The sequence below is a fragment of the Pistacia vera genome, unplaced genomic scaffold (assembly GCF_008641045.1).
Source record: "Pistacia vera cultivar Batoury unplaced genomic scaffold, PisVer_v2 Contig352, whole genome shotgun sequence".
In the NCBI taxonomy this organism is placed as follows: Eukaryota; Viridiplantae; Streptophyta; class Magnoliopsida; order Sapindales; family Anacardiaceae; genus Pistacia; species Pistacia vera.
Genome location: NW_022196171.1, coordinates 355,229 through 382,500, shown reverse-complemented (window position 1 = coordinate 382,500; position 27,272 = coordinate 355,229). Strand labels below are relative to the sequence as shown.

The following is a 27,272-nucleotide window of genomic DNA, read 5'->3' as shown; positions in this document are numbered from 1 at the left end:
GTCGAATGCGACTGATCTTTAAAGCTATTGTCAAATTGGGGGATGCGTACGTCAAATTGAAAATATGATCCAAGTGGTGCTTCTGAGCAGATATTGTGAGTATTTGTTACATTTCATTCAAGCTTTTTTTTTTTTTATCTAATTGATTTTAACGTTATATGTATATTGTTTTGTAGATGATTCAAGCCAAAATGTTACAGCACAAGATAAAAGTTACGAGAAAGGTTTCAAATTTGATCATGTGTGGCCTATACTTAAGGATATGAAAAATTTACAGATAATGTTAATGCCGCAGAAGTATTTCAAAGGCAAACCGATAGGTTTGAATCACAAGAATCAGAGGCTCCCACTTCAAAGTCTCCCAATCGATGCCTTGTGACATATCTCAAATTCTCTAAACATAAGTGATGAAAATATTGGGGGTAGTTCAGCTCAATGACCCATTGGGGTGAAGAAAGCAAAATTTAAAAGGAAAAATGATAAGAAGTTTTAAACAGTTTTGAAACTATTCAAGAAGAAATCGACAGCTCGCTGCTATTTTCACGAGGCAACTCAACTAGGCACAAAATTATGAAATCCAAATGAAAAAATTGGCTTTAGCAGAATATCGAGAAGATAACAAAATTTATTCAAGGATTTGAATTCTAATACCGATCCAAGCCTACGTGAGTTTTTTCAAAATGAGCAATTAAGAATTATGCAAAAAAGACTCACAACAAGGTCAAGGATCTCAAAATAACTCTAGTTCTTTCAATATTTTGATGACTTACTGGATTCGAACTAATCTACCGGAATGTTAAATTGTTATTTGAGTTTATGTTGTATTTTCTTTTAATTTTACTATTTTTAAATTATTGTTAATTTTTATTTTGAGTATATGTGTTTAATATTACATTGATAAATTATATTTTAATTTTTCATCATTTTTAAAATTATATCATTATTATAAATAATCATAATTAAATTAAATACAAATACTCAATTTGGTGTGATTTTTGATGTAAAATTTAATACTCAAATTAACTTAACAAAATTAAACAAAAAACAAAAAAAAAGCAAAATTCTAAAAAAAATATATATTTTTATTTGCGGCGCAGCACTGTGCACCACACCAAAATGGGTATGTTTGGCGTGAATTGGAGTACCAACCCTGCCAATTTGTGTTTTTTAAGCCATTTTGGCGTGGGTCGGAATGCCCTATATAAGTCTTACAAAGAAAAAGTTGGAAACAAACAACCCACGTTAAACAACCCAAACAAACTAATCCTAATAACGTGATATGGATAGGAAATAGTCAAACTCTACCTACATGTCTAATAATAGGATTTATTTAACTGAATGAACTTTTGACAACTTCAACTATGACTCTAACAACCCCAACAATATTATATTAAAAAGAAGACATTTAGTAATTTGTATGCATCTTGCCAATTTATTCTCTTAATTAAACATATCAATATAACATACTCATTAATTATCTAAACTTAACAATATTTTACCTAAACATTTTCAGTAATCTTCAAGATAATCTATCTTTCTATTAATATAACATTCTTAGAACAAACGTACCCTTAGATCATCTAATTTTTAGTTGAGTGATGACTAAATTGTTTTGGCTCTCTCTATTACAAAAAGTAATACTATACCTACAATCTTTTTATAAACCTTACATGATAAAAGATGATTTGTGATTTTAAATTTAAAATATTTTTACCATCATTTTTTGTCATATAAGTTTGTGAGAGAAAGTATAAAATGTTGTAGATGTAGTATTTTGATAATGAATATGTATGTTTTACTTTTTGAATCATTTATTTTTAGTTGATCGAAAAGATCAAAAGTTATATAATTAATTAAAAATTGGCCTGCGGGTCCAACTGTACCCATAAAATAGGATACGATCAAAATTTTATTACCCGTATCCCTTATACAACTAGGACTTTTTAGATCCATACCCGTTCCTCCGTACCCGCGACAATCCAGTCCATGCCCACCCGGCCTGGCCGTTTTGCCTGGTCTAGCTGAAACCCCGACTCAAAAGAGCGGAGAAGTTCGTGTTTTGAGAGAGAGAGCAGTTTCAGAAAAATGGGAACATCAGTGCTGAATACCTCCCTTATGTGGAGTTTACAACGAGAATCCATTATCGTACCTAGTCTCAATCGACGGCTTCAACTTCTTAATCGATTGCGGATGGAACGACCATTTCGATACCTCTCTCCTTCAACCTCTCTCCAAGTAATTCTCTCAATCCCTCACTCCATTCTGATGTGTTTTTTCTTTCGATAAAATACTAACGCATTTTTATTCAGGGTAGCGTCCACCGTAGATGCGGTGCTTCTTTCTCATTCAGATACGCTTCACTTGGGAGCTCTCCCTTATGCCATGAAGCAATTCGGCCTCTCCGCTCCGGTCTTTTCCACTGAACCGGTGCACAGATTAGGTCTCCTCACTATGTACGATCAGTACCTTGCCCGGAGGGTAATTGTAACTCTTACTTTTTGCTCAATTTGTGTCTCTTTGTTTCTATTAGGTAACTTTTGTTTACAGGAATTCTACGTTATCATTTGCAGCAAGTCTCGGAGTTTGAGTTGTTTACACTGGACGATATTGACTCTGCTTTCCAAAATGTGACCAGGCTAACGTACTCTCAGAACTACCATCTATCTGGTATCTTTTTCCGTAAATTTTGGTTGTTAATTCATTAGTTAATCATTCATTGTTCCTTATCATGATTTGTTTAAGCTTGTAATTGTGATTGTTATCAGGGAAAGGAGAAGGGATTGTGATTGCTCCTCATGTGGCTGGGCATCTCCTGGGAGGTACCGTGTGGAAAATTACGAAGGATGGAGAAGATGTTATATATGCTGTTGACTATAACCGTCGCAAGGAAAAGTATATGCCTTTGCCATCACCTCACTCAAATTTCTTTGCATAAATTTATTTTTGCGTGAATCCTACTTATTGGTGTGACTTTGTTTCAGGCATTTGAATGGAACTGTTCTAGAATCTTTTGTTCGGCCTGCTGTTCTGATAACGGATGCCTATAATGCTTTGAACAATCAACCTCCTAGGCAGCAAAGAGAGATTTTTCAAGGTGTGTTATCATTCTGGTGTTGGATATTATTGTTCACAGCTTTTTTTCTTTTTCCTGCCATGTTGCACATGCATACAAGAATGTGTACCTCTATTCATTACACATGTGACCTTTCTAAAGATTCTGCTGTAAATGTGGTTCAAAGATTCTCATGTCATTGTTTGCATTTGTTTTAGATACTATTTCAAAAACTCTAAAAGCTGGTGGGAATGTATTACTACCTGTGGACACTGCTGGGCGAGTATTGGAACTCCTCTTGATTTTGGAAGATGTGAGTAGGAGGAATAGCGATGATAGTTTTGTAATCTGGTTAACTATACTACAATTACAAAAGTTGAATCTTTATGAAATTTGCAGTACTGGCAAGAACATTCTTTGAACTATCCCATTTTCTTCCTCACGTATGTCTCATCAAGCACAATTGATTATGTCAAGAGTTTCCTGGAGTGGATGGGTGATTCCATAACAAAGTCTTTTGAAACGTCACGTGACAATGCTTTTCTTCTAAAGTATGTAGTCCTTTTTATTTTTCTTTCTTTCTTTGTATACTATTGCATTTTATGTTGTTATCAGTTTTATTGCTACCTTAGGTTGTCATTTCTCTTGATTGCAATACACTGCAAATGCACACTTAGCTGTAGATTAGCTAATTTGAAACTGTAATACTGTATATAATGGAATTGCTAATCTCAAGGAGCAGCCCCTTACTAGGAATTTGTATCTTCATTTGCAGGCATGTCACCCTTTTGATTAACAAGAGTGAACTTGATAATGCTCCTGATGGTCCCAAGGTTGATTTTCCTCTGCACTTTCATGAGTGGATTATGTTTATTTTCTTAAATTCTTATTTTTGATGATGTTGGTTTCTTTTATGTTGTTTAGGTTGTCCTAGCATCCATGGCCAGTTTGGAAGCAGGTTTTTCTCATGATATATTTGTTGAATGGGCAAGTGATGTCAAGAATCTTGTTCTTTTTACTGAAAGAGGCCAGGTATGCGCCCTGGGTTATATGATGTTAAGTTAGCTATTTATGTATTGCATATTGAGTTTTTTTCTTTTGGGGTTCTGATATATAAAAGTTTTGATGATTGATTTCCTGTTCTATGTTATATGTCTGAAGCTGAGAATTGATGTATCATTATCCACATTCACTGAAGCTATGCAAATTTTGTTGGTTCTATTTCAATGAAATTAATAATTTCTAGCATTTAACTCCTCAATGGATACCTAATGTGCTGTTTGCTGATTTAGAATTCTTTATCTTGTATTATCCATGCATGCAGGTTCTACACCAATGCTGCTCTTGATCTTCAAACTATGTTTAAGATGCTGTAGACTCAGTTTTCTATTCCCATCTTAAATGATACAAATATAATAAATAAATAAATAAATGCAGTCTATTCGGTTGTTTTGCATCAAACCCAGCAACGGCAGCCACATCCATTTTGTTTTTTTCTTTTGGCAGTGGCAACAATCGGTTCCTTCTCTAGCATTATATATGCTTATTTTGCACTCAATCAACCACTTGGCTAAGCATTCACTCTACTTTTTTATCTTTCCTGAAAAGCAAAAAAGAATTCTGTTTGTAATATTATTTGAATTGTGGGACCTTTTTATTACCACACCTTTTGTAGAATGACCTATGGAAGTATTGAATAAATATCAGTGTCTTTCTAATTGCTATTTGGAACTTTTTTGTGTATCAATATACAAACATATGTGCTTGGATTTGTTTTCTTCTTTCTGACACCTTGCACTGTGTATGTAGTTTGGTAGTTTAGCCCGCATGCTTCAGGCGGATCCACCACCAAAAGCTGTTAAAGTCACCATGTCCAGGAGGGTTCCTTTGGTTGGAGAGGAGTTAGTTGCTTATGAAGAAGAGCAAAACCGATTAAAAAAGGAAGAAGCTCTGAAAGCCAGTCTCATTAAGGAGGAAGAATCTAAAGCTTCTCATGGGTCTGATAACAATTTGAGTGACCCAATGATCATTGATGCTAACAATGCACACGCTCCTGTAGATGGTACTTTTATACATTTTCTGACATGTTATTGTTTGATGAGTTTTCAAATTTCAATTTTGTTTATGATGCTTTGATCCATTTCAAATCCTACATTATATGATTAAAAATGTGACCACTAGAAGGTGAAGGATTATTTTGTGAAATGTTGTGTTGAAAGATAGTATTTCAGTAATGGAGAAGCTTTTTGCTTTTCTGAATTTTGGTGTTTTTATTATAAAATGTGAGATTTGGTATGGAGTATAGATATCAAAGATACTTCAGGATTTTGCTTGTGTCAAATGCCAAATTAAACTACCAGTCTCTACTTAGAGACCTTTGTGATAATTTTTGAAATTACAAAGACCTTTTTGTCTTTGAGCTAAAAATTGGGGGCTTCAGTAAAATATTCCTTAAAAAGTATTCTTGATTGCCTCTTGATGTAAATGTCAGTATATAGAGCATGATCTTAAGTATTCTCATTGTATCTTGCAGTGGTCGATCCTCCTGGGGGTGGATACAAGGACATGTTAATTGATGGATTTGTTCCTCTGTCCACCAGTGTTGCCCCAATGTTTCCATTCTATGAAAATACATTTGACTGGGATGATTTTGGTGAAGTCATAAATCCTGATGATTATGTGATTAATGATCAAGACATGGATCAAGTAGCAATGCATGTAAGTGTTCATATTGATAATTTTAACTTTTTGTTCTCTGTGATTTTTCTCGGGCTGAAATGATTGCTTCGCTTTTTCTACTTTTAGATTCTATTCACTTAGCTATGCCTACTATCAGGCATTATAGAACAGATAAATATCGTGAAAACTAATTAAATATATCATAAGTAAAAAATATTACAGAAACTGTTATAAAATATTTTACAAAATTATCAAGATAATAATAGTCGGAAGTATTACATTGGAAGTATTACTTAGTTGGGAGCTTGTCTTAATACTAGGCCATTACTATGAAACCATTACATCTAAAATCAAAATGAAGATCCTTGTTAAATTGTGTTCCACAACTTGTGTTGCCATTGGCAAATTATAAGATAAATGATATTCAAATGTATTGAAATAAAGAAGGGTTTGTTAAGGGGAAGGGTGAAGGTAAAATGTTAGAGATAACTAGCATGGAGTTGGATGTGTTATCTAATCTTAATTGATTGTATCTCTTCCTAGAAAGCTTGGAATACTGTAGTCAAAGAGTTTGTTACTTTAAGGTGGAGTTTGTGCTATTTGCTTCCTTTTGTAATGCTGTTTTCATTTTTTCTTAGAATGGAAAAAACTATAGATATTTGTATGAATTTTGATTCTACTTGAAAGGTTTATCTTTATTAGTTGTTCGACTGAAACATGTCAACAGTCATTATGCTTCTATTTGTTCTGCACATTTTATGAAAATAATGTCAATATTTTCTGCATTTTACTATGCCGAAAGATTTGAAAGATACAATTGTTGACTTTTACATACATTCATAATTTAGCAATGTGGTTGGTTGCTATCTCATCTTGTAGTTCATCTTTGTTCTCAGGTTGGGGATATGGATGGAAAACTTGATGAAGGTTCTGCTAGCTTGATACTTGATACAAAGCCTTCAAAAGTTGTATCTAATGAACTGACTGTAAGTTGAATTCTGCTTCAAGCTATCTAGAAAGTGGTATCTCACCTCTTTTTATTTTTAAGATCACCTAACTTGTGGAGCATTAGATGATTATGTTGGTTTTGGTTAACAAAGTATCAATATTATCTTGTTGATCACTTCCATCATAATTTGCTAAACAATTGTATAATAGAAAATATCATATAGATGAGATCTGCCTTTCATTATGTGATTTCAGTTAGAGTCAGTGATTTTTCCTACTGATAATGTCCTTTTTTTTCTTTTTCTTTTTTCTTTTTGCCTTCCCTATTTTATTTTATTTTTTACTTGAATATGAGGCACTTGAGGTGGGGAGTTTTCAACTGGTTTATGCTGTCACAAACAATTTATGTTGGTTCTTGTAATATCTGTGGTTGGCAAGCTCAGACTAAATTCTTTTGTGTGGTTTTCTTAACGATATATTGTATTTGTTTTTATAATCAAGCATAACCTGACATAGTTAACTGGATCCATGCTTTAATTTTAAACATTTATTCAACCCAAAAATTTGTATTCTGTGGGATCCCAATCAGAGGTTTCAGGATTAAATTTTAATTTCAATTTATTATTTGTGCTGAAATAGTAATGGAATCAATGAATTTTGGTACTGTTTATTAGTAGTTCTGCCATCAGTTTGCCGGAAAGTTTTATGCCTTCCTTTGGATCTATCTCAAATTCTTGCTGTAACAGTTTTGTAGCTTTATCTTTCTTTTTTTCAAGCAAAGTCCAGGTGCAATGTGGCATAAAATTTGCTCTTTACTGAAGCTGTGTTCTACGTTGGTGGTCAGGTACAAGTGAAGTGTTCGTTGATTTATATGGACTACGAGGGGCGTGCTGATGGCCGCTCAATCAAAACAATTCTTGCTCATGTGGCCCCTTTAAAGCTTGTACGGATTTTTCTGCTTGTCACCTGGCCTTATACTAGTGCTAATTATATTCAACTTACACTAAGTACAGGCTGTGCATATGATGCTTTTTGAGTTTTAATGTTCTTTTGGCAGGGAATCCTTTTGTTTGCACATCTTGTTAATTTAAGTGATCAATTAATCATTTAAATGGCTTTTGCATGTGCTAATTTATTTTGCATATCATTCTGTGGTAGTTTTGACACATAATTGTGCTGTATCTGTAAAGATATTTTTGGTGGATATGCAATACTTTTCTGTTAGTAATGAGTAGTTTTGACAGACGTTGGGCATGTCAAAAATAGATCATATCAGGATATTGGACATTGCAGAATAAGAGAATGGCTTTTTTCCTTAGAAGTTTATTAAGCTGGGTAGCTTTTTAGGTGTTCCCTTGGTGAGTGTTCTTGAGTCTGTTGCATCACCACTTCTTTTACATTTAAATTTGATCTTCCTGCAATCAATTTATTAGCCTTAGTGAACATCAGAACTTGCCAGAGATGCATGTGTGTTGAGTATTATTCTGAAGCTGATGGCGTTTGTTTCTTCCTTCAAGGTTTTGGTACATGGATCAGCTGAGGCCACTGAACATTTGAAACAAAACTGCTTGAAGCATGTTTGCCCTCATGTTTATACTCCCCAAATTGAAGAAACAATTGATGTCACCTCTGACTTATGTGCTTATAAGGTATAATTTGGGAATTTTTTATTTTCAATTTTTTTTCTGTGGATTATTGATTCCAGAAGCAAGATTCATTTTGCTTCTTACATGACATTTAGGTACAACTTTCTGAGAAGTTGATGAGTAATGTGCTCTTTAAGAAGGTAAGTGTTACAGCAAATCATAGATTAAGATGCTTAACAGTATCACATATTTATTTATTGTCTTCCTCATGCGTTGTAATACTACAATCTCAGTTGGGAGATTATGAAATAGCTTGGGTTGATGCTGAAGTTGGGAAGACAGAGAATGGCATGCTGTCTTTATTACCAATCTCAACCTCCCCTCCACCACATAAATCAGTGCTTGTTGGTGATCTGAAAATGGCTGATTTTAAGCCTTTTCTCAGCAGTAAGGGTATCCAGGTACTTCTCGATCAAACTTGCTGAAATAATTGTTGATGTAAGTTGATGAAAGTCTTGAGGTTAATTGTGACTGATATGTTGTCCATCTTTTTCTGTTTTTGCCCTTATTATATGTTTCTTATTCTAGTCCTCTTTTAAGTTAACAGTGATAATAATTGGAGATGCAACACATCAGGACTATGTCAAAAACTATTTAAATTGGGCTTCAAAACGAATAGGAAAATTACTTACTTTTTCTCTTTGGCATGTGTTGTATGTGTTTGCAAATCATATGCATTCACATGGCTTTTCCTCTTCCAAGGTGAATGGGTCCTGGTGAAGTTGAGACTGTGTAGTCTCTGCCTCACCATTAGTTTCTTTATTGATTGCTTGGCTAGCTCAATCAAGAAACTACTACATTGTTGTAAGACGAAGCAAATGAGCTTATTATCTAGGTCGGAACAAGTTGATCAGATCCTATTTTGATGCCCTCACTTTATTGCACCGTATTACAACTAGACATTGCCATCCATGTATGTGATATTTGCATGCAGATATGCATACATGTCCAGCTTACTACAGAATTTGCATAAAGGTTGCATGTCTTATTGGATCTCTGGGCCTCTAACTAAGATCGTGTATGCATCTGTGCATGCTCGTCTTCAGGCATTTGGAATCCATCCCTTGCCATCTCAAGTTTCAGTTCATCGAAGATTTGCTCCTCTAATGATTTTGTTATTTATTTAGTTTACAATTCATGTTGGTCATTAATATTTGACTTGCTATGTTACTTTTCTTTCCCGCCATATGTTGACTATGTTAAAATATGAAAAGATGATGATAACTTGACGTACCGTAGTCCACAAAATCTAGTGAGGTATGTCTTAAAGAGTGATATATCCTTTACAGGTAGAATTTGCCCTTGGTGGAGCATTGCGATGTGGTGAGTTTGTCACAATTCGCAAGGTTGGGAATGCTGGCCAGAAGGTGAGAGTGATCCCAGTTAATTTGTTTTTCTTTTTCATTTTTCCCCGTCAAAGTTTCAGACTTTTGAAGTGGAAAGCAACCATGCTTGGGATAGTAATTGTTGAAGAAAATGCCTTTTGGTCTTTGTATGTTAAATGTAGGGTGGAGGCTCTGGTACTCAGCAGATTGTGATAGAAGGCCCCTTATGTGAAGACTACTACAAGATTCGCGAGTATCTGTATTCACAGTTCTATTTACTATAACATGGAATACAACATCTAAGCGGTTCCACATGCTCTCGGTGTTCTACTTTCTGGGCAATTTCTTTCCACCTGAGAGAATGGGAGACATGGAGTGTAGTAGTATGTAATTTCTGATTGTAAGCCGGGCTAAATGGACAATTTTGCTTTCGGTTAATTGGTTACCCTTTCTTTTATAAGGGCCATTCTATAATTCTTTAATCTTGTCAGCCAATATGAAAATTCCATTTTGTGCAAATAGTCTTCCCAGGAAGTACGGGATAGCACGAGCAGGGCAGGTTTTGTCATGGTCATGCTCAATATGTTTGTACCTAGTTAAGGGTTCACAACATTAGAACTTGATTTTTTAATTTTTTGTTCTTATATTCTTTTGTCCAACGTGATTTAACAGGTAAATTTTGATTATTAAAATCTATCCATCTCATGTAAAGCAAATAAAGTGAAAAGTGTATGTAATAACTTGATAGGTTTTTATTTGTTAGAATTATCTTTCTTTAAAGATCAGTGAAAAGAATGGAGCCGCAAAAATATGGTAAGGGTTTCAAATCGGATTCTAAGTTGAAAAGAAAGGAATGGGCAACATCATGTAGTCTGTGTCAAGAGGACGACATGCTGTCGTTATGCAATCCACAGTTTAAATGTCGTTTGAATAAATGGGACCAACGACAAGTCGTTTGATACAAGCAAATCAAATGTCTAAATCCCACCGAGGTACAATGACAAGTTGTTTGGGAGTATTTATAGAACAATATGTCGGTTGATGCAAAATTTAATGACATGATGTCCGGTTCTTTGAGAATGAATAACATCAATGGAAGCAATGAGAAATGATGTGTCATTTGAAATTTCACCATAAAAGATAGATTATTTATTCCTTAATTTAAAAATTGTATTTATTCTAAATCTAAATAGAACGTAGATATAACGTCTTATGAATTATTTATCCATAATATTTACCACAAATAAAAATGACATATCTAATTATAAATTCTTTAATAATGAATTATTTTAAAATGTTATATCTTCAATAAGTATTTAAAATTGTAATACATATTATTTACATAAAGTAGGCAATTGACATGTCAAGTGATATAAAGAAATAATGACCTTAATCATCACTCAATGATATGATAATAAAAGAGTTTAAAAAGATTTCTTGAGTTTAAGTTCTCCAAACAGTGATAAAGATGATCATTGAAGTTTTTATCCGATCGATAATATTAAGGTTTCAAAAAATTAATTAATATGTACATAAACTAGTTCAAACAATTCCCATGATAAAGAAAAAAAAAAAAAAAAAAAGACGTTGCTCCTCTATGTATAGAACGAATGGTTCGTCTCCTCCTTTTGAGGACGTCGTGGTGTTGAGTGATACAAAGACTTGCTGGATAACCTCTTGAGGTGGATGACATGTCGTATCTTTATGGAGGATGGATCGATGTGTTTTTCTTAGCATACGACAACCTGCATGTCGCCCGTTTAGTTGAGGACAAATTTAAAATAAATGGGAAAAGGTAGGTGAGGTAAGGTTACAGAAAATGAAATTCCGGTACCAGTCAATACAATAGTAGGTAGAGTGCATTTTAATTATTATTGAGTTTTATTTTATTTTTAATAATATTTCAAACATCACGCAAATATGTAATGATAGGATAAATAGAATAATAGATAAAATGAAACATCACTCTCTTCTTGTCTGATACTTCCCATAAACGCCAAACAAAACCCTAGATATCTCCTTCATTTCTCAAACCAACTATCATTGATTTTCAATTCAATCAAACCGTAGCCTTTCCAATGGCTTCTGCCACTGCCACGTGCTCCCCCAGCTCTCTCCAGCTCCGACTGGCTCTCAATTGCAGGAATTGCGGGAATTCCCCTGCAATGCTCATTCGCTCTCGTTTCAAGAAGCTCAATCATCCAGTTCGCCTTTTCTGCTATATGCCAACCGGGGGACAGCGTCGTGATGGAAATTCATGGATCAGGTCGAACTCCACGAGTGATACCTTTTCCGGGTGGTCCAGTTCGGATAATGATGGTGAAAAGTCGCTTGAATCGCAGAGAAAGAAGTGGTTTGGAGGTATGAGAAAGAATCTCTTTTGCTCTCTTTTTGGGAATAAAAAATCTAATTCTTCATGGTTCCTATCGTGTTTAAATTTTGTAGTCACGTTAGTTTAATATAATATGCGAAATGCAGCTCAAGCGTCCCGATTGATCTTTGAAAACTTAAACGATTTGATGTACATTGAGTGCATTACTTGAGTTTTAAACTGCTTTGTATGCTAAATTACAATAATTTCATTGTCTTATGTACAGTAATGCTTAGTTAACTTCAATATGACTGGAAATCTCATGATTGAGTGGACTTAGATGATGATAAAGTTGGGTTTTCCGTGTTTAGATGCTTTCAGAGTTCATTTGTTTCTTTTTATATAGTCTAATAACACTTTCAAAGTAGTTTGCTTTCAGGGATTGTGGGTGCCGGAGTGGCTGGAGTGGTTCTGCTTGCGGGGCTTTTCTTTGCTGCATTGTCTCTGAGCAAGCGGAGCACTTCCAGTAAGTTGTAGCCTCCTTTTGCTTTTTTTGGAATAGATTTTATCGAGTGCTTAAGTACGTCTACAATATTGTTTCCTGGCACTTATGATTGATACATGTTCTTGAGCACAGGAGTAAAACCGGAAATGGAACTGTTGACAGCTCAGCAGGAAGTTTCATTGGCCTCTAATAATGAGAAAGTTAAAGTTGACGAGGATGGAGATGGAGATGGGGAGCGTGATGTGAAGCTAGATGATAACAGTGTGGAAAGCAAGACAGGTACAGATAATGTTCCTTCTTCTTCTGAATATAATGAAGTTCCCAGTGAAAATAAAATTGCCAGCAATACTGAAAAACTGTCAGTAGATGATGTCAATTATGCATCTAGTGGCATTAATGTCATTGATAATGCTTCCATTCAAGAAGATTTGCAACATGAATCAGCTTTCCATGACATCTCAGTTGCTCCTGATGAAACAAAATTGCTTGAACCTGATGCCGTTGGTGGTTCCTTTATTGCCCCTAGCCTTAAAGATTCAGATGACAGCATAGATGCATGTTTACCTGAATCTACTTCTGAAGTCAGTAAAGACAACCTTGTAAATGTTGAACCAACCAACTTGTCTAATCCAACCGACCTTAGCAGTGATCATCAGGAGGGTTTGCCCGGATCAAATGTTTCCAATGTTTCATTGGATTCCACTTCTGCTTCCAGTGCTCATACACCCACTGAGCCTGTGGCTGTGATTGTATCAGTCAGTTCAGACACAATTTTAGAACCTGAGATAGTGCCCAAAGATCTCATGGAGGCTGTATCCTCACCTTCATCCATAGAAAATCTTGAACTTGGTGAAAAGGTACAAGCCTCGGGTGAAAGAAATAATTCTTCCCTGGAAGTTCATAACTTCAGTGAGAGTGGGTTTTCTGGAACAGCATCTGTGTCAGAATCATCCAATCCATTTTCAAATGAAAAGGAGACATATCATCAAAATGAGATTTATGAAAGCAGCTCATATTCTGTACCACCTACTAGGAGTTCATTCTCCCCTGCTGGTATACCTGCTCCATCTGTAGTTTCTGCAGCTCTACAGGTGCTTCCTGGGAAGGTTCTGGTTCCTGCAGTTGTTGATCAGGTTCAGGGGCAGGCACTAGCAGCACTGCAAGTGTTGAAGGTACTTTCTTAGTTTGTGTCTATGATTAGTTTTAAATAGCTAATAATGCAGTGACCTCATGTACATTATGCCTGTGTAGTTGAATTCTATGGCCGAAATTATTGCTTTTGAGACTTTTAGTCAGTAATTAAAATATTTGTATTCAGGTTATCGAGGCTGATGCTCAACCTACTGATCTTTGCACTCGTCGTGAGTATGCTCGTTGGTTGGTGTCTGCAAGTAGCGTTCTTTCTAGGTACGTATGTCCTTCTGAATGGTTGTATGTGGTCTCAGGAATTTTGTTTCAGCAATTATGAGATGCACATTGTTTGTGTTTGAATAGCATACAAAATGCAAATCATAAGTTTGGAACCTTGTGATCCGAAAGTTGTTCATTTGCTTGCAGGAATACAGTTTCAAAAGTGTATCCCGCAATGTATATCGACAATGTTTCAGAACTTGCATTTGATGACATTACCCCCAAAGACCCTGATTTTTCATCCATTCAAGGTAAGCATTATTGTTATTATCATTATTTTTATTTTGTTTTATAATTTTCAAAGATAGTGTTACTGTTATCGTATAATGCTTTGCTGCATTTTAATGAACTTAATTGATGTTTCAGGCTTGGCAGAAGCAGGGCTTATCTCAAGCAAGCTTTCTCAACGTGATTTGTTTAATGAAGATCCAGGCCCACTCTGCTTCTCTCCTGAAAGGTGATTTGACCAATGACTGCAATATGATTTTGTGTTTTTGGTTAGTTTATTGGTTTCCTTGAATGCCAATCTTCCTTGCTGCTGCTACAATCTCATGGAAGAAAGAATGTTTACATTGCTGGTTCTATTACTCTACCTAAAATGCTACTCTATTAACTTTCCTTAGTTAATCTAAATCTGTTTTTATTGAATTTGATTACTGAAATTATTTACTTATTTATTTTTATGTTTCTGAGTATCTGGACCTGTTGAACATTCATCATATCATGTATGACCACATTTGCGATTTTCATTTTTTAATTGGTATTGGTACAAAATATCTGAGTTGTGACCAAAACCTTGTAGGCATGATCTGGAGGCTGGGTCCAATGCCTGTAATGCTGATTTCACTTGGAGAAGTATAAAATAGTGAATAACTAAAAATAAGCACTCTAAATCTTTCTAGTCATGTGATATATGTCAAGTTTGCATTTTTTAGGTGTTTCAGATATGAAATTAATTTGTGTTGTATTTCAGTGTGATTACCTTCTTGTTATAGTTATCAACTCTTTTGTGCTACAGCGCATTATCACGTCAGGATCTTGTAAGTTGGAAGATGGCCCTTGAGAAAAGACAACTCCCAGAAGCTGACAGAAAGGTTATCTTTTCTAAAGCGTGGTCTACTTTAAACTTTCAACTATGTGTTATTTACATAGTTCCAAATGTAATGATAGATTTTGCACTGATTTCTCCTATATTGCCACATGCAGATCCTACACCAACTTTCTGGTTTCATTGACATTGATAAAATAAACCCAGATGCGTGGCCTGCACTTATAGCTGATTTGTCTGCGGGAGAACAGGGAATAATGGCTCTTGCTTTTGGTGAGTCACATTCACTGATAATCTCTTTTTTCTTTTTTTTTTAATTTGCATCTCAATTCTTTATGACTAATTTGTTCTGTTATTTTTTTTCCTTTTGCATGTGAAAAAGGTTGCACAAGACTCTTCCAGCCAAATAAACCTGTCACAAAAGCCCAAGCTGCTGTTGCAATTGCAACTGGGGAGGCTTCTGACATAGTTAGTGATGAGCTTGCACGAATTGAAGCAGAATCTGCAGCAGAGAATGCAGTTTCTGCCCATAATGCTTTGATAGCTGAAGTTGAGAAGGATATCAATGCAAGTTTTGAGAAAGAGCTTTCCATGGAAAGGGACAAGATTGATGCTGTGGAGAAAATGGCTGAAGAGGCAAGACAGGAATTGGAAAGGTTGAAAGCAGAGAGAGAGGGGAACAGAATTGCCTTGATGAAGGAGCATGCTGCTATTGAATCAGAAATGGAAATTCTGTCAAAGTTACGGCGTGAAGTGGAGGAGCAGTTGGAGAGCCTTATGAGTAACAAGGTAGAGATATCATATGAAAAGGAAAGAATTAGCAAACTTAGAATAGAAGCAGAGAATGAAAACCAGGAGATTGCGAGGTTACAATATGAGCTGGAGGTTGAGCGGAAAGCCTTGTCTATGGCTAGGTAAGAAAAAAATGATTTTATTTGCAGGAAGCAGTTATATACAGTTTGCATTTGATTTGATGCCAATAATCAAAGAACAGGGAAGAATATGAACCTAAAGTGAATACTTGATTTGTTTATGATGAAAGAAAACACATGCAACGTATGCATACATGCCTTTTACTTCATTGCCAAATAAATTAAATTGGGAAAAAAAAACCATTTCTTGAGTTTAAGTTCTCCAAACAGTGATAAAGATGATCATTGAAGTTTTTATCCGATCGATAATATTAAGGTTTCAAAAAATTAATTAATATGTACATAAACTAGTTCAAACAATTCCCATGATAAAGAAAAAAAAAAAAAAAAAAAGACGTTGCTCCTCTATGTATAGAACGAATGGTTCGTCTCCTCCTTTTGAGGACGTCGTGGTGTTGAGTGATACAAAGACTTGCTGGATAACCTCTTGAGGTGGATGACATGTCGTATCTTTATGGAGGATGGATCGATGTGTTTTTCTTAGCATACGACAACCTGCATGTCGCCCGTTTAGTTGAGGACAAATTTAAAATAAATGGGAAAAGGTAGGTGAGGTAAGGTTACAGAAAATGAAATTCCGGTACCAGTCAATACAATAGTAGGTAGAGTGCATTTTAATTATTATTGAGTTTTATTTTATTTTTAATAATATTTCAAACATCACGCAAATATGTAATGATAGGATAAATAGAATAATAGATAAAATGAAACATCACTCTCTTCTTGTCTGATACTTCCCATAAACGCCAAACAAAACCCTAGATATCTCCTTCATTTCTCAAACCAACTATCATTGATTTTCAATTCAATCAAACCGTAGCCTTTCCAATGGCTTCTGTCACTGCCACGTGCTCCCCCAGCTCTCTCCAGCTCCGACTGGCTCTCAATTGCAGGAATTGCGGGAATTCGCCCGCAATGCTCATTCGCTCTCGTTTCAAGAAGCTCAATCATCCAGTTCGCCTTTTCTGCTATATACCAACCGGGGGACAGCGTCGTGATGGAAATTCATGGATCAGGTCGAACTCCACGGGTGATACCTTTTCCGGGTGGTCCAGTTCGGATAATGATGGTGAAAAGTCGCTTGAATCGCAGAGAAAGAAGTGGTTTGGAGGTATGAGAAAGAATCTCTTTTGCTCTCTTTTTGGGAATAAAAAATCTAATTCTTCATGGTTCCTATCGTGTTTAAATTTTGTAGTCACGTTAGTTTAATATAATATGCGAAATGCAGCTCAAGCGTCCCGATTGATCTTTGAAAACTTAAACGATTTGATGTACATTGAGTGCATTACTTGAGTTTTAAACTGCTTTGTATGCTAAATTACAATAATTTCATTGTCTTATGTACAGTAATGCTTAGTTAACTTCAATATGACTGGAAATCTCATGATTGAGTGGACTTAGATGATGATAAAGTTGGGTTTTCCGTGTTTAGATGCTTTCAGAGTTCATTTGTTTCTTTTTATATAGTCTAATAACACTTTCAAAGTAGTTTGCTTTCAGGGATTGTGGGTGCCGGAGTGGCTGGAGTGGTTCTGCTTGCGGGGCTTTTCTTTGCTGCATTGTCTCTGAGCAAGCGGAGCACTTCCAGTAAGTTGTAGCCTCCTTTTGCTTTTTTTGGAATAGATTTTATCGAGTGCTTAAGTACGTCTACAATATTGTTTCCTGGCACTTATGATTGATACATGTTCTTGAGCACAGGAGTAAAACCGGAAATGGAACTGTTGACAGCTCAGCAGGAAGTTTCATTGGCCTCTAATAATGAGAAAGTTAAAGTTGACGAGGATGGAGATGGAGATGGGGAGCGTGATGTGAAGCTAGATGATAACAGTGTGGAAAGCAAGACAGGTACAGATAATGTTCCTTCTTCTTCTGAATATAATGAAGTTCCCAGTGAAAATAAAATTGCCAGCAATACTGAAAAACTGTCAGTAGATGATGTCAATTATGCATCTAGTGGCATTAATGTCATTGATAATGCTTCCATTCAAGAAGATTTGCAACATGAATCAGCTTTCCATGACATCTCAGTTGCTCCTGATGAAACAAAATTGCTTGAACCTGATGCCGTTGGTGGTTCCTTTATTGCCCCTAGCCTTAAAGATTCAGATGACAGCATAGATGCATGTTTACCTGAATCTACTTCTGAAGTCAGTAAAGACAACCTTGTAAATGTTGAACCAACCAACTTGTCTAATCCAACCGACCTTAGCAGTGATCATCAGGAGGGTTTGCCCGGATCAAATGTTTCCAATGTTTCATTGGATTCCACTTCTGCTTCCAGTGCTCATACACCCACTGAGCCTGTGGCTGTGATTGTATCAGTCAGTTCAGACACAATTTTAGAACCTGAGATAGTGCCCAAAGATCTCATGGAGGCTGTATCCTCACCTTCATCCATAGAAAATCTTGAACTTGGTGAAAAGGTACAAGCCTCGGGTGAAAGAAATAATTCTTCCCTGGAAGTTCATAACTTCAGTGAGAGTGGGTTTTCTGGAACAGCATCTGTGTCAGAATCATCCAATCCATTTTCAAATGAAAAGGAGACATATCATCAAAATGAGATTTATGAAAGCAGCTCATATTCTGTACCACCTACTAGGAGTTCATTCTCCCCTGCTGGTATACCTGCTCCATCTGTAGTTTCTGCAGCTCTACAGGTGCTTCCTGGGAAGGTTCTGGTTCCTGCAGTTGTTGATCAGGTTCAGGGGCAGGCACTAGCAGCACTGCAAGTGTTGAAGGTACTTTCTTAGTTTGTGTCTATGATTAGTTTTAAATAGCTAATAATGCAGTGACCTCATGTACATTATGCCTGTGTATTTGAATTCTATGGCCGAAATTATTGCTTTTGAGACTTTTAGTCAGTAATTAAAATATTTTTATTCAGGTTATCGAGGCTGATGCTCAACCTACTGATCTTTGCACTCGTCGTGAGTATGCTCGTTGGTTGGTGTCTGCAAGTAGCGTTCTTTCTAGGTACGTATGTCCTTCTGAATGGTTGTATGTGGTCTCAGGAATTTTGTTTCAGCAATTATGAGATGCACATTGTTTGTGTTTGAATAGCATACAAAATGCAAATCATAAGTTTGGAACCTTGTGATCCGAAAGTTGTTCATTTGCTTGCAGGAATACAGTTTCAAAAGTGTATCCCGCAATGTATATCGACAATGTTTCAGAACTTGCATTTGATGACATTACCCCCAAAGACCCTGATTTTTCATCCATTCAAGGTAAGCATTATTGTTATTATCATTATTTTTATTTTGTTTTATAATTTTCAAAGATAGTGTTACTGTTATCGTATAATGCTTTGCTGCATTTTAATGAACTTAATTGATGTTTCAGGCTTGGCAGAAGCAGGGCTTATCTCAAGCAAGCTTTCTCAACGTGATTTGTTTAATGAAGATCCAGGCCCACTCTGCTTCTCTCCTGAAAGGTGATTTGACCAATGACTGCAATATGATTTTGTGTTTTTGGTTAGTTTATTGGTTTCCTTGAATGCCAATCTTCCTTGCTGCTGCTACAATTTCATGGCAGAAAGAATGTTTACATTGCTGGTTCTATTACTCTACCTAAAATGCTACTCTATTAACTTTCCTTAGTTAATCTAAATCTGTTTTTATTGAATTTGATTACTGAAATTATTTACTTATTTATTTTTATGTTTCTGAGTATCTGGACCTGTTGAACATTCATCATATCATGTATGACCACTTTTGCGATTTTCATTTTTTAATTGGTATTGGTACAAAATATCTGAGTTGTGACCAAAACCTTGTAGGCATGATCTGGAGGCTGGGTCCAATGCCTGTAATGCTGATTTCACTTGGAGAAGTATAAAATAGTGAATAACTAAAAATAAGCACTCTAAATCTTTCTAGTCATGTGATATATGTCAAGTTTGCATTTTTTAGGTGTTTCAGATATGAAATTAATTTGTGTTGTATTTCAGTGTGATTACCTTCTTGTTATAGTTATCAACTCTTTTGTGCTACAGCGCATTATCACGTCAGGATCTTGTAAGTTGGAAGATGGCCCTTGAGAAAAGACAACTCCCAGAAGCTGACAGAAAGGTTATCTTTTCTAAAGCGTGGTCTACTTTAAACTTTCAACTATGTGTTATTTACATAGTTCCAAATGTAATGATAGATTTTGCACTGATTTCTCCTATATTGCCACATGCAGATCCTACACCAACTTTCTGGTTTCATTGACATTGATAAAATAAACCCAGATGCTTGGCCTGCACTTATAGCTGATTTGTCTGCGGGAGAACAGGGAATAATGGCTCTTGCTTTTGGTGAGTCACATTCACTGATAATCTCTTTTTTCTTTTTTTTTTAATTTGCATCTCAATTCTTTATGACTAATTTGTTCTGTTATTTTTTTTCCTTTTGCATGTGAAAAAGGTTGCACAAGACTCTTCCAGCCAAATAAACCTGTCACAAAAGCCCAAGCTGCTGTTGCAATTGCAACTGGGGAGGCTTCTGACATAGTTAGTGATGAGCTTGCACGAATTGAAGCAGAATCTGCAGCAGAGAATGCAGTTTCTGCCCATAATGCTTTGATAGCTGAAGTTGAGAAGGATATCAATGCAAGTTTTGAGAAAGAGCTTTCCATGGAAAGGGACAAGATTGATGCTGTGGAGAAAATGGCTGAAGAGGCAAGACAGGAATTGGAAAGGTTGAAAGCAGAGAGAGAGGGGAACAGAATTGCCTTGATGAAGGAGCATGCTGCTATTGAATCAGAAATGGAAATTCTGTCAAAGTTACGGCGTGAAGTGGAGGAGCAGTTGGAGAGCCTTATGAGTAACAAGGTAGAGATATCATATGAAAAGGAAAGAATTAGCAAACTTAGAATAGAAGCAGAGAATGAAAACCAGGAGATTGCGAGGTTACAATATGAGCTGGAGGTTGAGCGGAAAGCCTTGTCTATGGCTAGGTAAGAAAAAAATGATTTTATTTGCAGGAAGCAGTTATATACAGTTTGCATTTGATTTGATGCCAATAATCAAAGAACAGGGAAGAATATGAACCTAAAGTGAATACTTGATTTGTTTATGATGAAAGAAAACACATGCAACGTATGCATTCATGCCTTTTACTTCATTGCCAAATAAATTAAATTGGGAAAAAAAAAAAGACAAGACAAAGAATAAGATAACTTTATGTTTAGATGTTTGTAGATTTAAGTTTGTAGAATGTACGAAAGGTGCATTCTGTAGAAGTATGCATTTCCACTAAACTGTGTTTGTCAGATTTTACCATGATTTTTACTTGTCTGTCCTATTAGTGGAAATGACTCAACTTTGGCAGAGTTCACATATGTGACTCTTTAGGATTATTGAAGCTCATAGATGGTTTTGTTCTTATCAGATGATACCAATTTAGGTTAAAACTTAACCTGCAATTTAGATATCTATGCCTAAGATGGCCCAAATTATTTTGCATCAATTCTTTTGAAACCATCACACTATTCATCATCATTTTCTTCTTTGTTCCAATGCAGATCTTGGGCCGAGGATGAGGCTAAAAGAGCAAGGGAGCAAGCAAAAGCCCTGGAGGAAGCAAGAGACCGGTGGGAGAAACATGGCATTAAAGTAGTAGTTGACAATGACCTCCGTGAAGAGAGTGTTGGTGGAGTTACGTGGCTTAATGCTGGCGAGCAATTCTCAGTGGAAGGAAGTGTCAACAGGGCTCAGAGCCTGGTGGACAAGCTTAAGGGAATGGCTGATGAGGTTAGAGGGAAATCTAAAGAAATAATTGATAAGATCATTCAGAAGATACTTCTCTTCATTTCAGTTGTTAAGGAGTGGGCGTCAAAAGCCGGTACAAGAGCTGAAGAATTAAAAGATGCAGCGATCTTGAAAGCTAAGGGATCAGTACATGAGTTGCAGCAAAGCACTGTAGAATTTAAATTAGCCGTCACTGAAGGTGCAAAGCGGGTAGCCGGAGACTGTAGAGGTGGTGTCGAGAAACTCACTCAGAGGTTCAAAACATAACTCATCCTCTTTGTTTTCTTTTTCTAGAGCTCCAATAATTATTCTCGCCGGCAATTGCAGCAAAGAAGCCGGCGATGTAATATCTAATCATAAATCTAGCCCAATTTTTGCTCACTGTTGTAGTTGTAGTTGATGAGCAGGGGCCGTTAAATAAACTCTCAAGGCAAAGAGAAAATTTTTGTTCTAAATTCTAAGGAATCACTTTTGCACATCGTTTGTAACTTTTCCTTTATAGTAGCTACTTGCATGAGCTATTCGACTGTTAAACAATACAAAAATGAAATTAATGAAACCAAAAGATAAATTTTATTATTTTCTTTTGATACCCAGAATAGTTTTATAATTAATTAATTCAATAAACTATCATTTAAAACAAAATTTATAAGCAATGCATCAATAATCAATTTGAGGCGTCTAAGCTCTTCTTTTAACATATAATCTTTTTCTTGTATTTCACAATATTTTGGCAACCTTTCATGCTACACTGAATTAAACATGTCATTAAGTATAAACATGACATTTGAGCTCACTTCTCAAAATTTACTATTCAAAAATCTAACTAACAATGGCTAAACTGATCTTTACTTTTATGTACCCATCCCTCCATGATATCAAATCTTACTGTGAGGCAGCTCGTTGAATGACATGAAAATTAAATCTTGAAGTATAAGGGTCCCAATATAAACCAATATCATCTCCTGCTCTCAAGTCCCTTCGGTTTACGAATTTCTGACCCCATCCATCAATTAAAACGTAGCTCTTTGAAGTTGACCACTTCTTCAGAATCAAAGAGTGCTGGGATTCAGTATCTTGATCCCACATCATAACTCTCAAACCCTCTTTACTCTGAACCTTATTAATCTCTTCACTACTCAGGTATTGCAAAACATACTTGTCCACCAAACTTGTTTGCAGCAAAAGCCTGCACAGATAACCCAGATCACTTGGTGTTAGCCTCTTCTTTATATTCCATGGATCAGTGTAGAGAGTTAGTTTGGTAGAAACTCCCTTCAGTCTCTCTTCTTCTTCCTCTTCACGACTGTAATATTTCATCATTGCTATTTTCTTGGGGTTGGCCATCTCTCTTTTCTTTTTAAGTCCCACTCCCTCAAATTCAAAGTGTTCTTTAGCCACTGGCATGTTTGCGATAGGCCAAGTGTCATCAAACAACATGAGTTGTGTTGAAATTTGAGTGCTCTTCGTCGACGAGAGGCTGGTGTCACTTGTTTTCCGCTTCTTGATTTTGCTTTGATGAACAACATTGAACTCTGTTGAAATTTCACTTCTTTCTTCAGATTCTTGTTCGCTGTTGTAGTTCTTACAGTTCATCATGGGTGTCACTATTTCATTAAAAGAGGTGACTAGCTTTTGTTTCTTGGAAGTTTGTTTTTGAGTCTCCTTTCTTGAACCCATTCTTGAAGATAGCTTCTCTCGCTTCTGTTCCGAAGATATGCCACCCTTCAAACTATTTGGTAATGCTGGTAGTGGAGTGACCATTGTTGAGCAACAGAGACGCAAAAAGCAGAACAAAAATCTTAATGGGTTTTAGAGGGGCTGATGATTTCTAAAACCTGTTTGAAATAAGATAGTGAGTTTTGGATTCTGGGTGGAATATATATAAAGAAAAAAAGTAATGAAGATTAATCAGTTTTAGAGAAGGAAATAAGAACGTTGAAACCTGTTTGAAGTAGGATTTGAGATATACTAAAACTAGCTTCTGATTACTTTCCTAATTAGAAGATCTCTCAAATATCTTTGCATTTATAATTATACCGTTAGTAGAGTATGAAATATGATTATGGGTATTTCAAATAACACAAGAATATTACTACTACTTGTCCTCCATAAACGCATGACTATCTTCTTGTAAAATTCTTTTAAGAAAATAAATAATTAGTTTTTTAATAAATTAAGATAAAAACCAACGCCTTTGTTTCTTTCTAACCGGAGGCCAATTGAAATTTACAACACAACTACAAACAGCTTTCCTCCGGAACAGGGGCGGATTTAGCCCTTTTAAGGGTAGGCCCAGATTTAAAAAAAAAAAAAAAATTATTAATGTACAGGCCAACAAAAATTATTAATTAATATATATATCTTGACTCATTCTTAGATTTTTAAAAAATAAAAACTATTATATATATATATATATATATATCTAGATCCATAAAAAACTTACTATTAATTTATATATTCCAAACCGACATCATATTAAAAGTTTAAAACTCTATTTACGGTTTCACCTGTTTTTTATAATTTTATCCAAAAAAATCTTTATTCTTTCATTCTCTTTCTCTTTCTGCGTGTCATTCACTTTTAAAACTTTTAAAAACTAAAATTATTAAATTTTTGCTTTAGTTTTATTAATTTTAGGTATGTGTATTATTCATTTCAATTTAGTTTATTTTAGGATTTAATTTTTCTTTTTTAAGGTTTTTTATTATAATTTGAGGGAAAAAGACATTACTCTTGTGAGTTTATTTTGTATTTTATGTCTAAGAATGAACCTGTTTTTTAAAATTAAAACATTGACTATATTTTAAAGGATATTATTCTTCACATTTCACCCATAACTTTTCTATATTTTAAATGTCACCGTTTAGTTGCTTAAAATTATTAAAGAAATTTGAGTTATTATCAATGTTTATACCAAGAAAATTCCCCATTTTTTTATTAATTCATATTAAAAGTCAACGCAACGTTGACTTTATTGAAGTTTTTGTTGACTTTAGTTTAATTAGGCTATGTATGATCAAAGTCATAAAAATTTATATTATAATCTTTGAAAGCAAAAAATAAAAATATTAAAAGAAGGTTTTGCTTAATGTTTACTTAACACATTTACTTAAAATTTTGCTTCTTATAGATTTATTCAAGTAGGAAAATATATTGTGTTATTGCATATTATTTTCTCTCAAATTCATAATGTTGTATTATTATTTTTTTATTAAGGTTTGATAATTTTTTAAAGTTTTCACTAATTGTTTGATAAATAATGGCAAACCGAGGCCCCCTGACAAAAATCCTAGATCCGCTACTGCTCCGAAATATAGACTCTGGCCCTTCGTATCCGATAACTTCTTAATCTTCTCCACTTTTATGTATGTTTGGTTCATTCTTTTCTTTATAAATTTAATTTGTGCTCTCTCTTTTAAAGACTTTGACTAATTAAAGTTCAGGTAACTTCACTTCCGTTTTCTACTAATATTTATCATTTTAAGAGAGCAGATTATGTTGGTTTATAAGAGCATCTCCATTAATGGTGGTCTTTGTTTGAAAAGCATCTTTTATATAAATAAATGGTATCTTATTATTTTTAAATATTAAAAACATATTTTTATTCAAATCTAATAGAATCTTTAAATTTAATAAAGTTCTTTATTTTTAAGAAAGAGATTTAATGAGAGAGAATTAATATATAATTATAGAAACTGTAGTTTATTAATTAAAATTGGATAAAGAGTAAATTTAATTCTCTAAATGTGGAGAGTCAAACTTACTCTCTGGTTTATATTTTAAATAAAAGTCTCTTGGACTCTTGTTTTCATAGATAGACTCTTTATAATAAAGAGTTTGAGTCTATATAAAAGTCCTTTATAGATGCTCTAAATCATCTCCAATGGTGTTCTTTTTTTAAGAACTATTTTTATATAATAACAGCATCTTTGTTGATTTTAATATAAAAAATAAATTTTTTATTCAAACCAATAGACTGTTTAAATTTTAGAAGAGAATATGTTTTTTTCAATAAGAATTTATGGAAAATAAATCATAAATAAATGCATAAAAACTTGCAATTTATTATTTAAATTAGGATAGAGAGTAAAATTTGACTCTCTGAATGTGGAGAGTCAACTCACTTTTTAATTTATATTTAAAAAATAAATAGTTTGTTGGACTCTTTTTTCTATGAATAAATTTTTTATAAAAAAGAGTTTAGGTCATATGAAGAGTCATTTGGAAATTTTCTAAAGGCTCTTTAGTTTAGTTCCATAAAAAACTCAGGACAAAAAATTATCACTCAAATAAATTATTGTTCTTAATTAAGAGGGAAAAAACCCTAGAGGTTGAATTGCTCCCTTCATTGACTTTCTGAATTTAAAACTTAAGACCATCTGAAATATGAGGGGTATAAGGTATTTAACAAATCCCGACCAATACTAAGGTGATTAAAAATTATTAGAGGGAAAATTCTGTTAGTAATTTAGCAATTTACTAATTGGATTGCATTTAAATAATAGTTCAAGAGGCTGAAATAACCAAGGAATAATGATGGTTTTCAAATGAGTAAACGACATGTTCCCGCAAATCCCAAGTTAGTCCTATTGGTTCCATTTATTCCAGATTCTCACCCTTAAAGTGACGGAAAAACGTTTGATGTAACGGTAAAGGGGTAAATTGGTCATTTTACATGGGCGGCGCACGTTAGCAGATCAACGCCTCTAACAGTCCTCCGACGCACATTAGCAGCCGTCGTTCCAGACGTTTTTCGCTCTTTTCCGGCGATTCTTCCACCCAAAATCACCCTTGTCACCACCATTTGAACCTCCATCCTCCCCTCTACAAAACCATACAATTCACAACCCCTAATCACTCGTCGATCTTTGGCCACGGCAACAAAAAACGACCGATGAACACGAACTCTCAACCGGCGAATGACGACAAAACAGTTGCTGGGGACATAGGGGTTTTATAGATTTGGGGACGGTGGTTGCATTGGTGGTGTCCAATTGGATTTTCACCGTCGGAATCGACTGGAATCTGGTGAAGAACACCCAAACCCTATGCCTAACCGTGCCGACAATTGGAGGGGCAAATGAGTCGGGAACCAGAGGGGTTTTGGACGATGGACTACAGGGAAGGTGATGGAGGTGACCGGGGGTTCGACGTCGTCGGACTATTTCTGACGAGGGTGTATAGTGACTGAGGGTGTTTTTGATATAATTTGAAAATAAAATGATAAGTTTATACTTCCACTAGTTTAGGGGTTAAAACATAATTTATTAATTTAGGGTTAAGAGCATTATGGTAATTGCACCCTCTAAACCCTAAAAATTCATAACGCTGTTACTTTAAGGGTGAAAATCTGGAATAAATGAAACCAGTGATACTAACTTAGAATTTCGTTGGTGAGAATATGTCTTTTACTCTTTTCAAATTAACATACTTCATCATTGTTGTGTGAAATCTTCTTATTATATGGTACTTAGACGACGGTACAGCTTACATTATTTTGTTATTTAATATGTTCAATTCAGTCTCTACAGTTTCTTAAATATTTATATTTGATTATTAATAAAGTCTTTATTATAAGTTTATCAAACTGAGAATCGTAGTATTCATTATTCCTGGTTAAGAGTTGAGGCAAACAGGGGCTCAAAATTTCATTCTGTAAGAATATAAAATGAAGCACCAACA

At 34.9% G+C, this 27,272-nt stretch overlaps 4 protein-coding genes across 8 annotated transcripts; 3 read left to right on the top strand and 1 right to left on the bottom strand.

The window, feature by feature from the left end:
• The first annotated feature begins 1,978 nt into the window (after positions 1-1,978).
• Positions 1,979-10,294, top strand: LOC116139551 (cleavage and polyadenylation specificity factor subunit 2). The gene is given in 19 exon segments (XM_031425214.1): positions 1,979-2,103; positions 2,105-2,235; positions 2,310-2,478; positions 2,571-2,667; positions 2,766-2,892; positions 2,982-3,094; positions 3,271-3,365; positions 3,452-3,603; positions 3,828-3,885; positions 3,977-4,084; positions 4,862-5,114; positions 5,586-5,770; positions 6,628-6,717; positions 7,524-7,622; positions 8,197-8,328; positions 8,421-8,465; positions 8,559-8,726; positions 9,615-9,692; positions 9,833-10,294. Coding segments are annotated over 19 exon segments (2,220 nt in total). The 5' UTR covers positions 1,979-2,085; the 3' UTR covers positions 9,935-10,294.
• Positions 10,295-11,604: 1,310 nt separating this feature from the next.
• LOC116139595 lies at positions 11,605-15,863 on the top strand. 3 transcript variants are annotated; one of them, XM_031425272.1, is made up of 10 exons: positions 11,605-12,011; positions 12,401-12,487; positions 12,599-12,745; positions 12,929-13,638; positions 13,785-13,873; positions 14,024-14,127; positions 14,243-14,333; positions 14,895-14,970; positions 15,083-15,197; positions 15,307-15,863. In XM_031425272.1, exons 1-10 carry the CDS (start codon positions 11,729-11,731, stop codon positions 15,840-15,842), a joined length of 2,238 nt encoding a protein of 745 aa, XP_031281132.1. In that variant the 5' UTR covers positions 11,605-11,728; the 3' UTR covers positions 15,843-15,863. The 3 variants fall into 3 exon arrangements, with proteins under 3 accessions (XP_031281132.1, XP_031281131.1, XP_031281133.1); XM_031425271.1 differs by having other exon boundaries at positions 12,599-13,638; XM_031425273.1 differs by having other exon boundaries at positions 11,973-12,011; positions 12,390-12,487; positions 12,599-13,638.
• Positions 15,864-16,566: 703 nt separating this feature from the next.
• Positions 16,567-22,062, top strand: LOC116139556. Of its 3 annotated transcripts, XM_031425223.1 has the most exons (11): positions 16,567-16,967; positions 17,357-17,443; positions 17,555-17,701; positions 17,885-18,594; positions 18,741-18,829; positions 18,980-19,083; positions 19,199-19,289; positions 19,851-19,926; positions 20,039-20,153; positions 20,263-20,794; positions 21,362-22,062. In XM_031425223.1, exons 1-11 carry the CDS (start codon positions 16,685-16,687, stop codon positions 21,852-21,854), a joined length of 2,727 nt encoding a protein of 908 aa, XP_031281083.1. In that variant the 5' UTR covers positions 16,567-16,684; the 3' UTR covers positions 21,855-22,062. The 3 variants fall into 3 exon arrangements, with proteins under 3 accessions (XP_031281083.1, XP_031281082.1, XP_031281084.1); XM_031425222.1 differs by having other exon boundaries at positions 17,555-18,594; XM_031425224.1 differs by having other exon boundaries at positions 16,829-16,967; positions 17,346-17,443; positions 17,555-18,594.
• A 410-nt stretch (positions 22,063-22,472) lies between these two features.
• Positions 22,473-23,351, bottom strand: LOC116139588 (putative B3 domain-containing protein At1g78640). The gene has a single exon (XM_031425258.1). It carries the CDS (start codon positions 23,349-23,351, stop codon positions 22,473-22,475), a length of 879 nt encoding a protein of 292 aa, XP_031281118.1.
• Between the last annotated feature and the right edge of the window lie 3,921 nt (positions 23,352-27,272).

Excerpts from the sequence above, each read along its gene's own strand:
- LOC116139595 (XM_031425271.1), top strand. The coding sequence starts at position 11,729 with ATGGCTTCTGCCACTGCCACGTGCTCCCCCAGCTCTCTCCAGCTCCGA. Across the intron at positions 13,639-13,784 it reads CAGCACTGCAAGTGTTGAAG|GTTATCGAGGCTGATGCTCA; the intron begins GTACTTTCTTAG and ends ATTTGTATTCAG. Across the intron at positions 15,198-15,306 it reads AATAATGGCTCTTGCTTTTG|GTTGCACAAGACTCTTCCAG; the intron begins GTGAGTCACATT and ends CATGTGAAAAAG.
- LOC116139556 (XM_031425222.1), top strand. The coding sequence starts at position 16,685 with ATGGCTTCTGTCACTGCCACGTGCTCCCCCAGCTCTCTCCAGCTCCGA. Across the intron at positions 17,444-17,554 it reads GAGCAAGCGGAGCACTTCCA|GAGTAAAACCGGAAATGGAA; the intron begins GTAAGTTGTAGC and ends TCTTGAGCACAG. Across the intron at positions 19,290-19,850 it reads CTCTGCTTCTCTCCTGAAAG|CGCATTATCACGTCAGGATC; the intron begins GTGATTTGACCA and ends TTTGTGCTACAG.
- LOC116139588 (XM_031425258.1), bottom strand. The coding sequence starts at position 23,351 with ATGGTCACTCCACTACCAGCATTACCAAATAGTTTGAAGGGTGGCATA.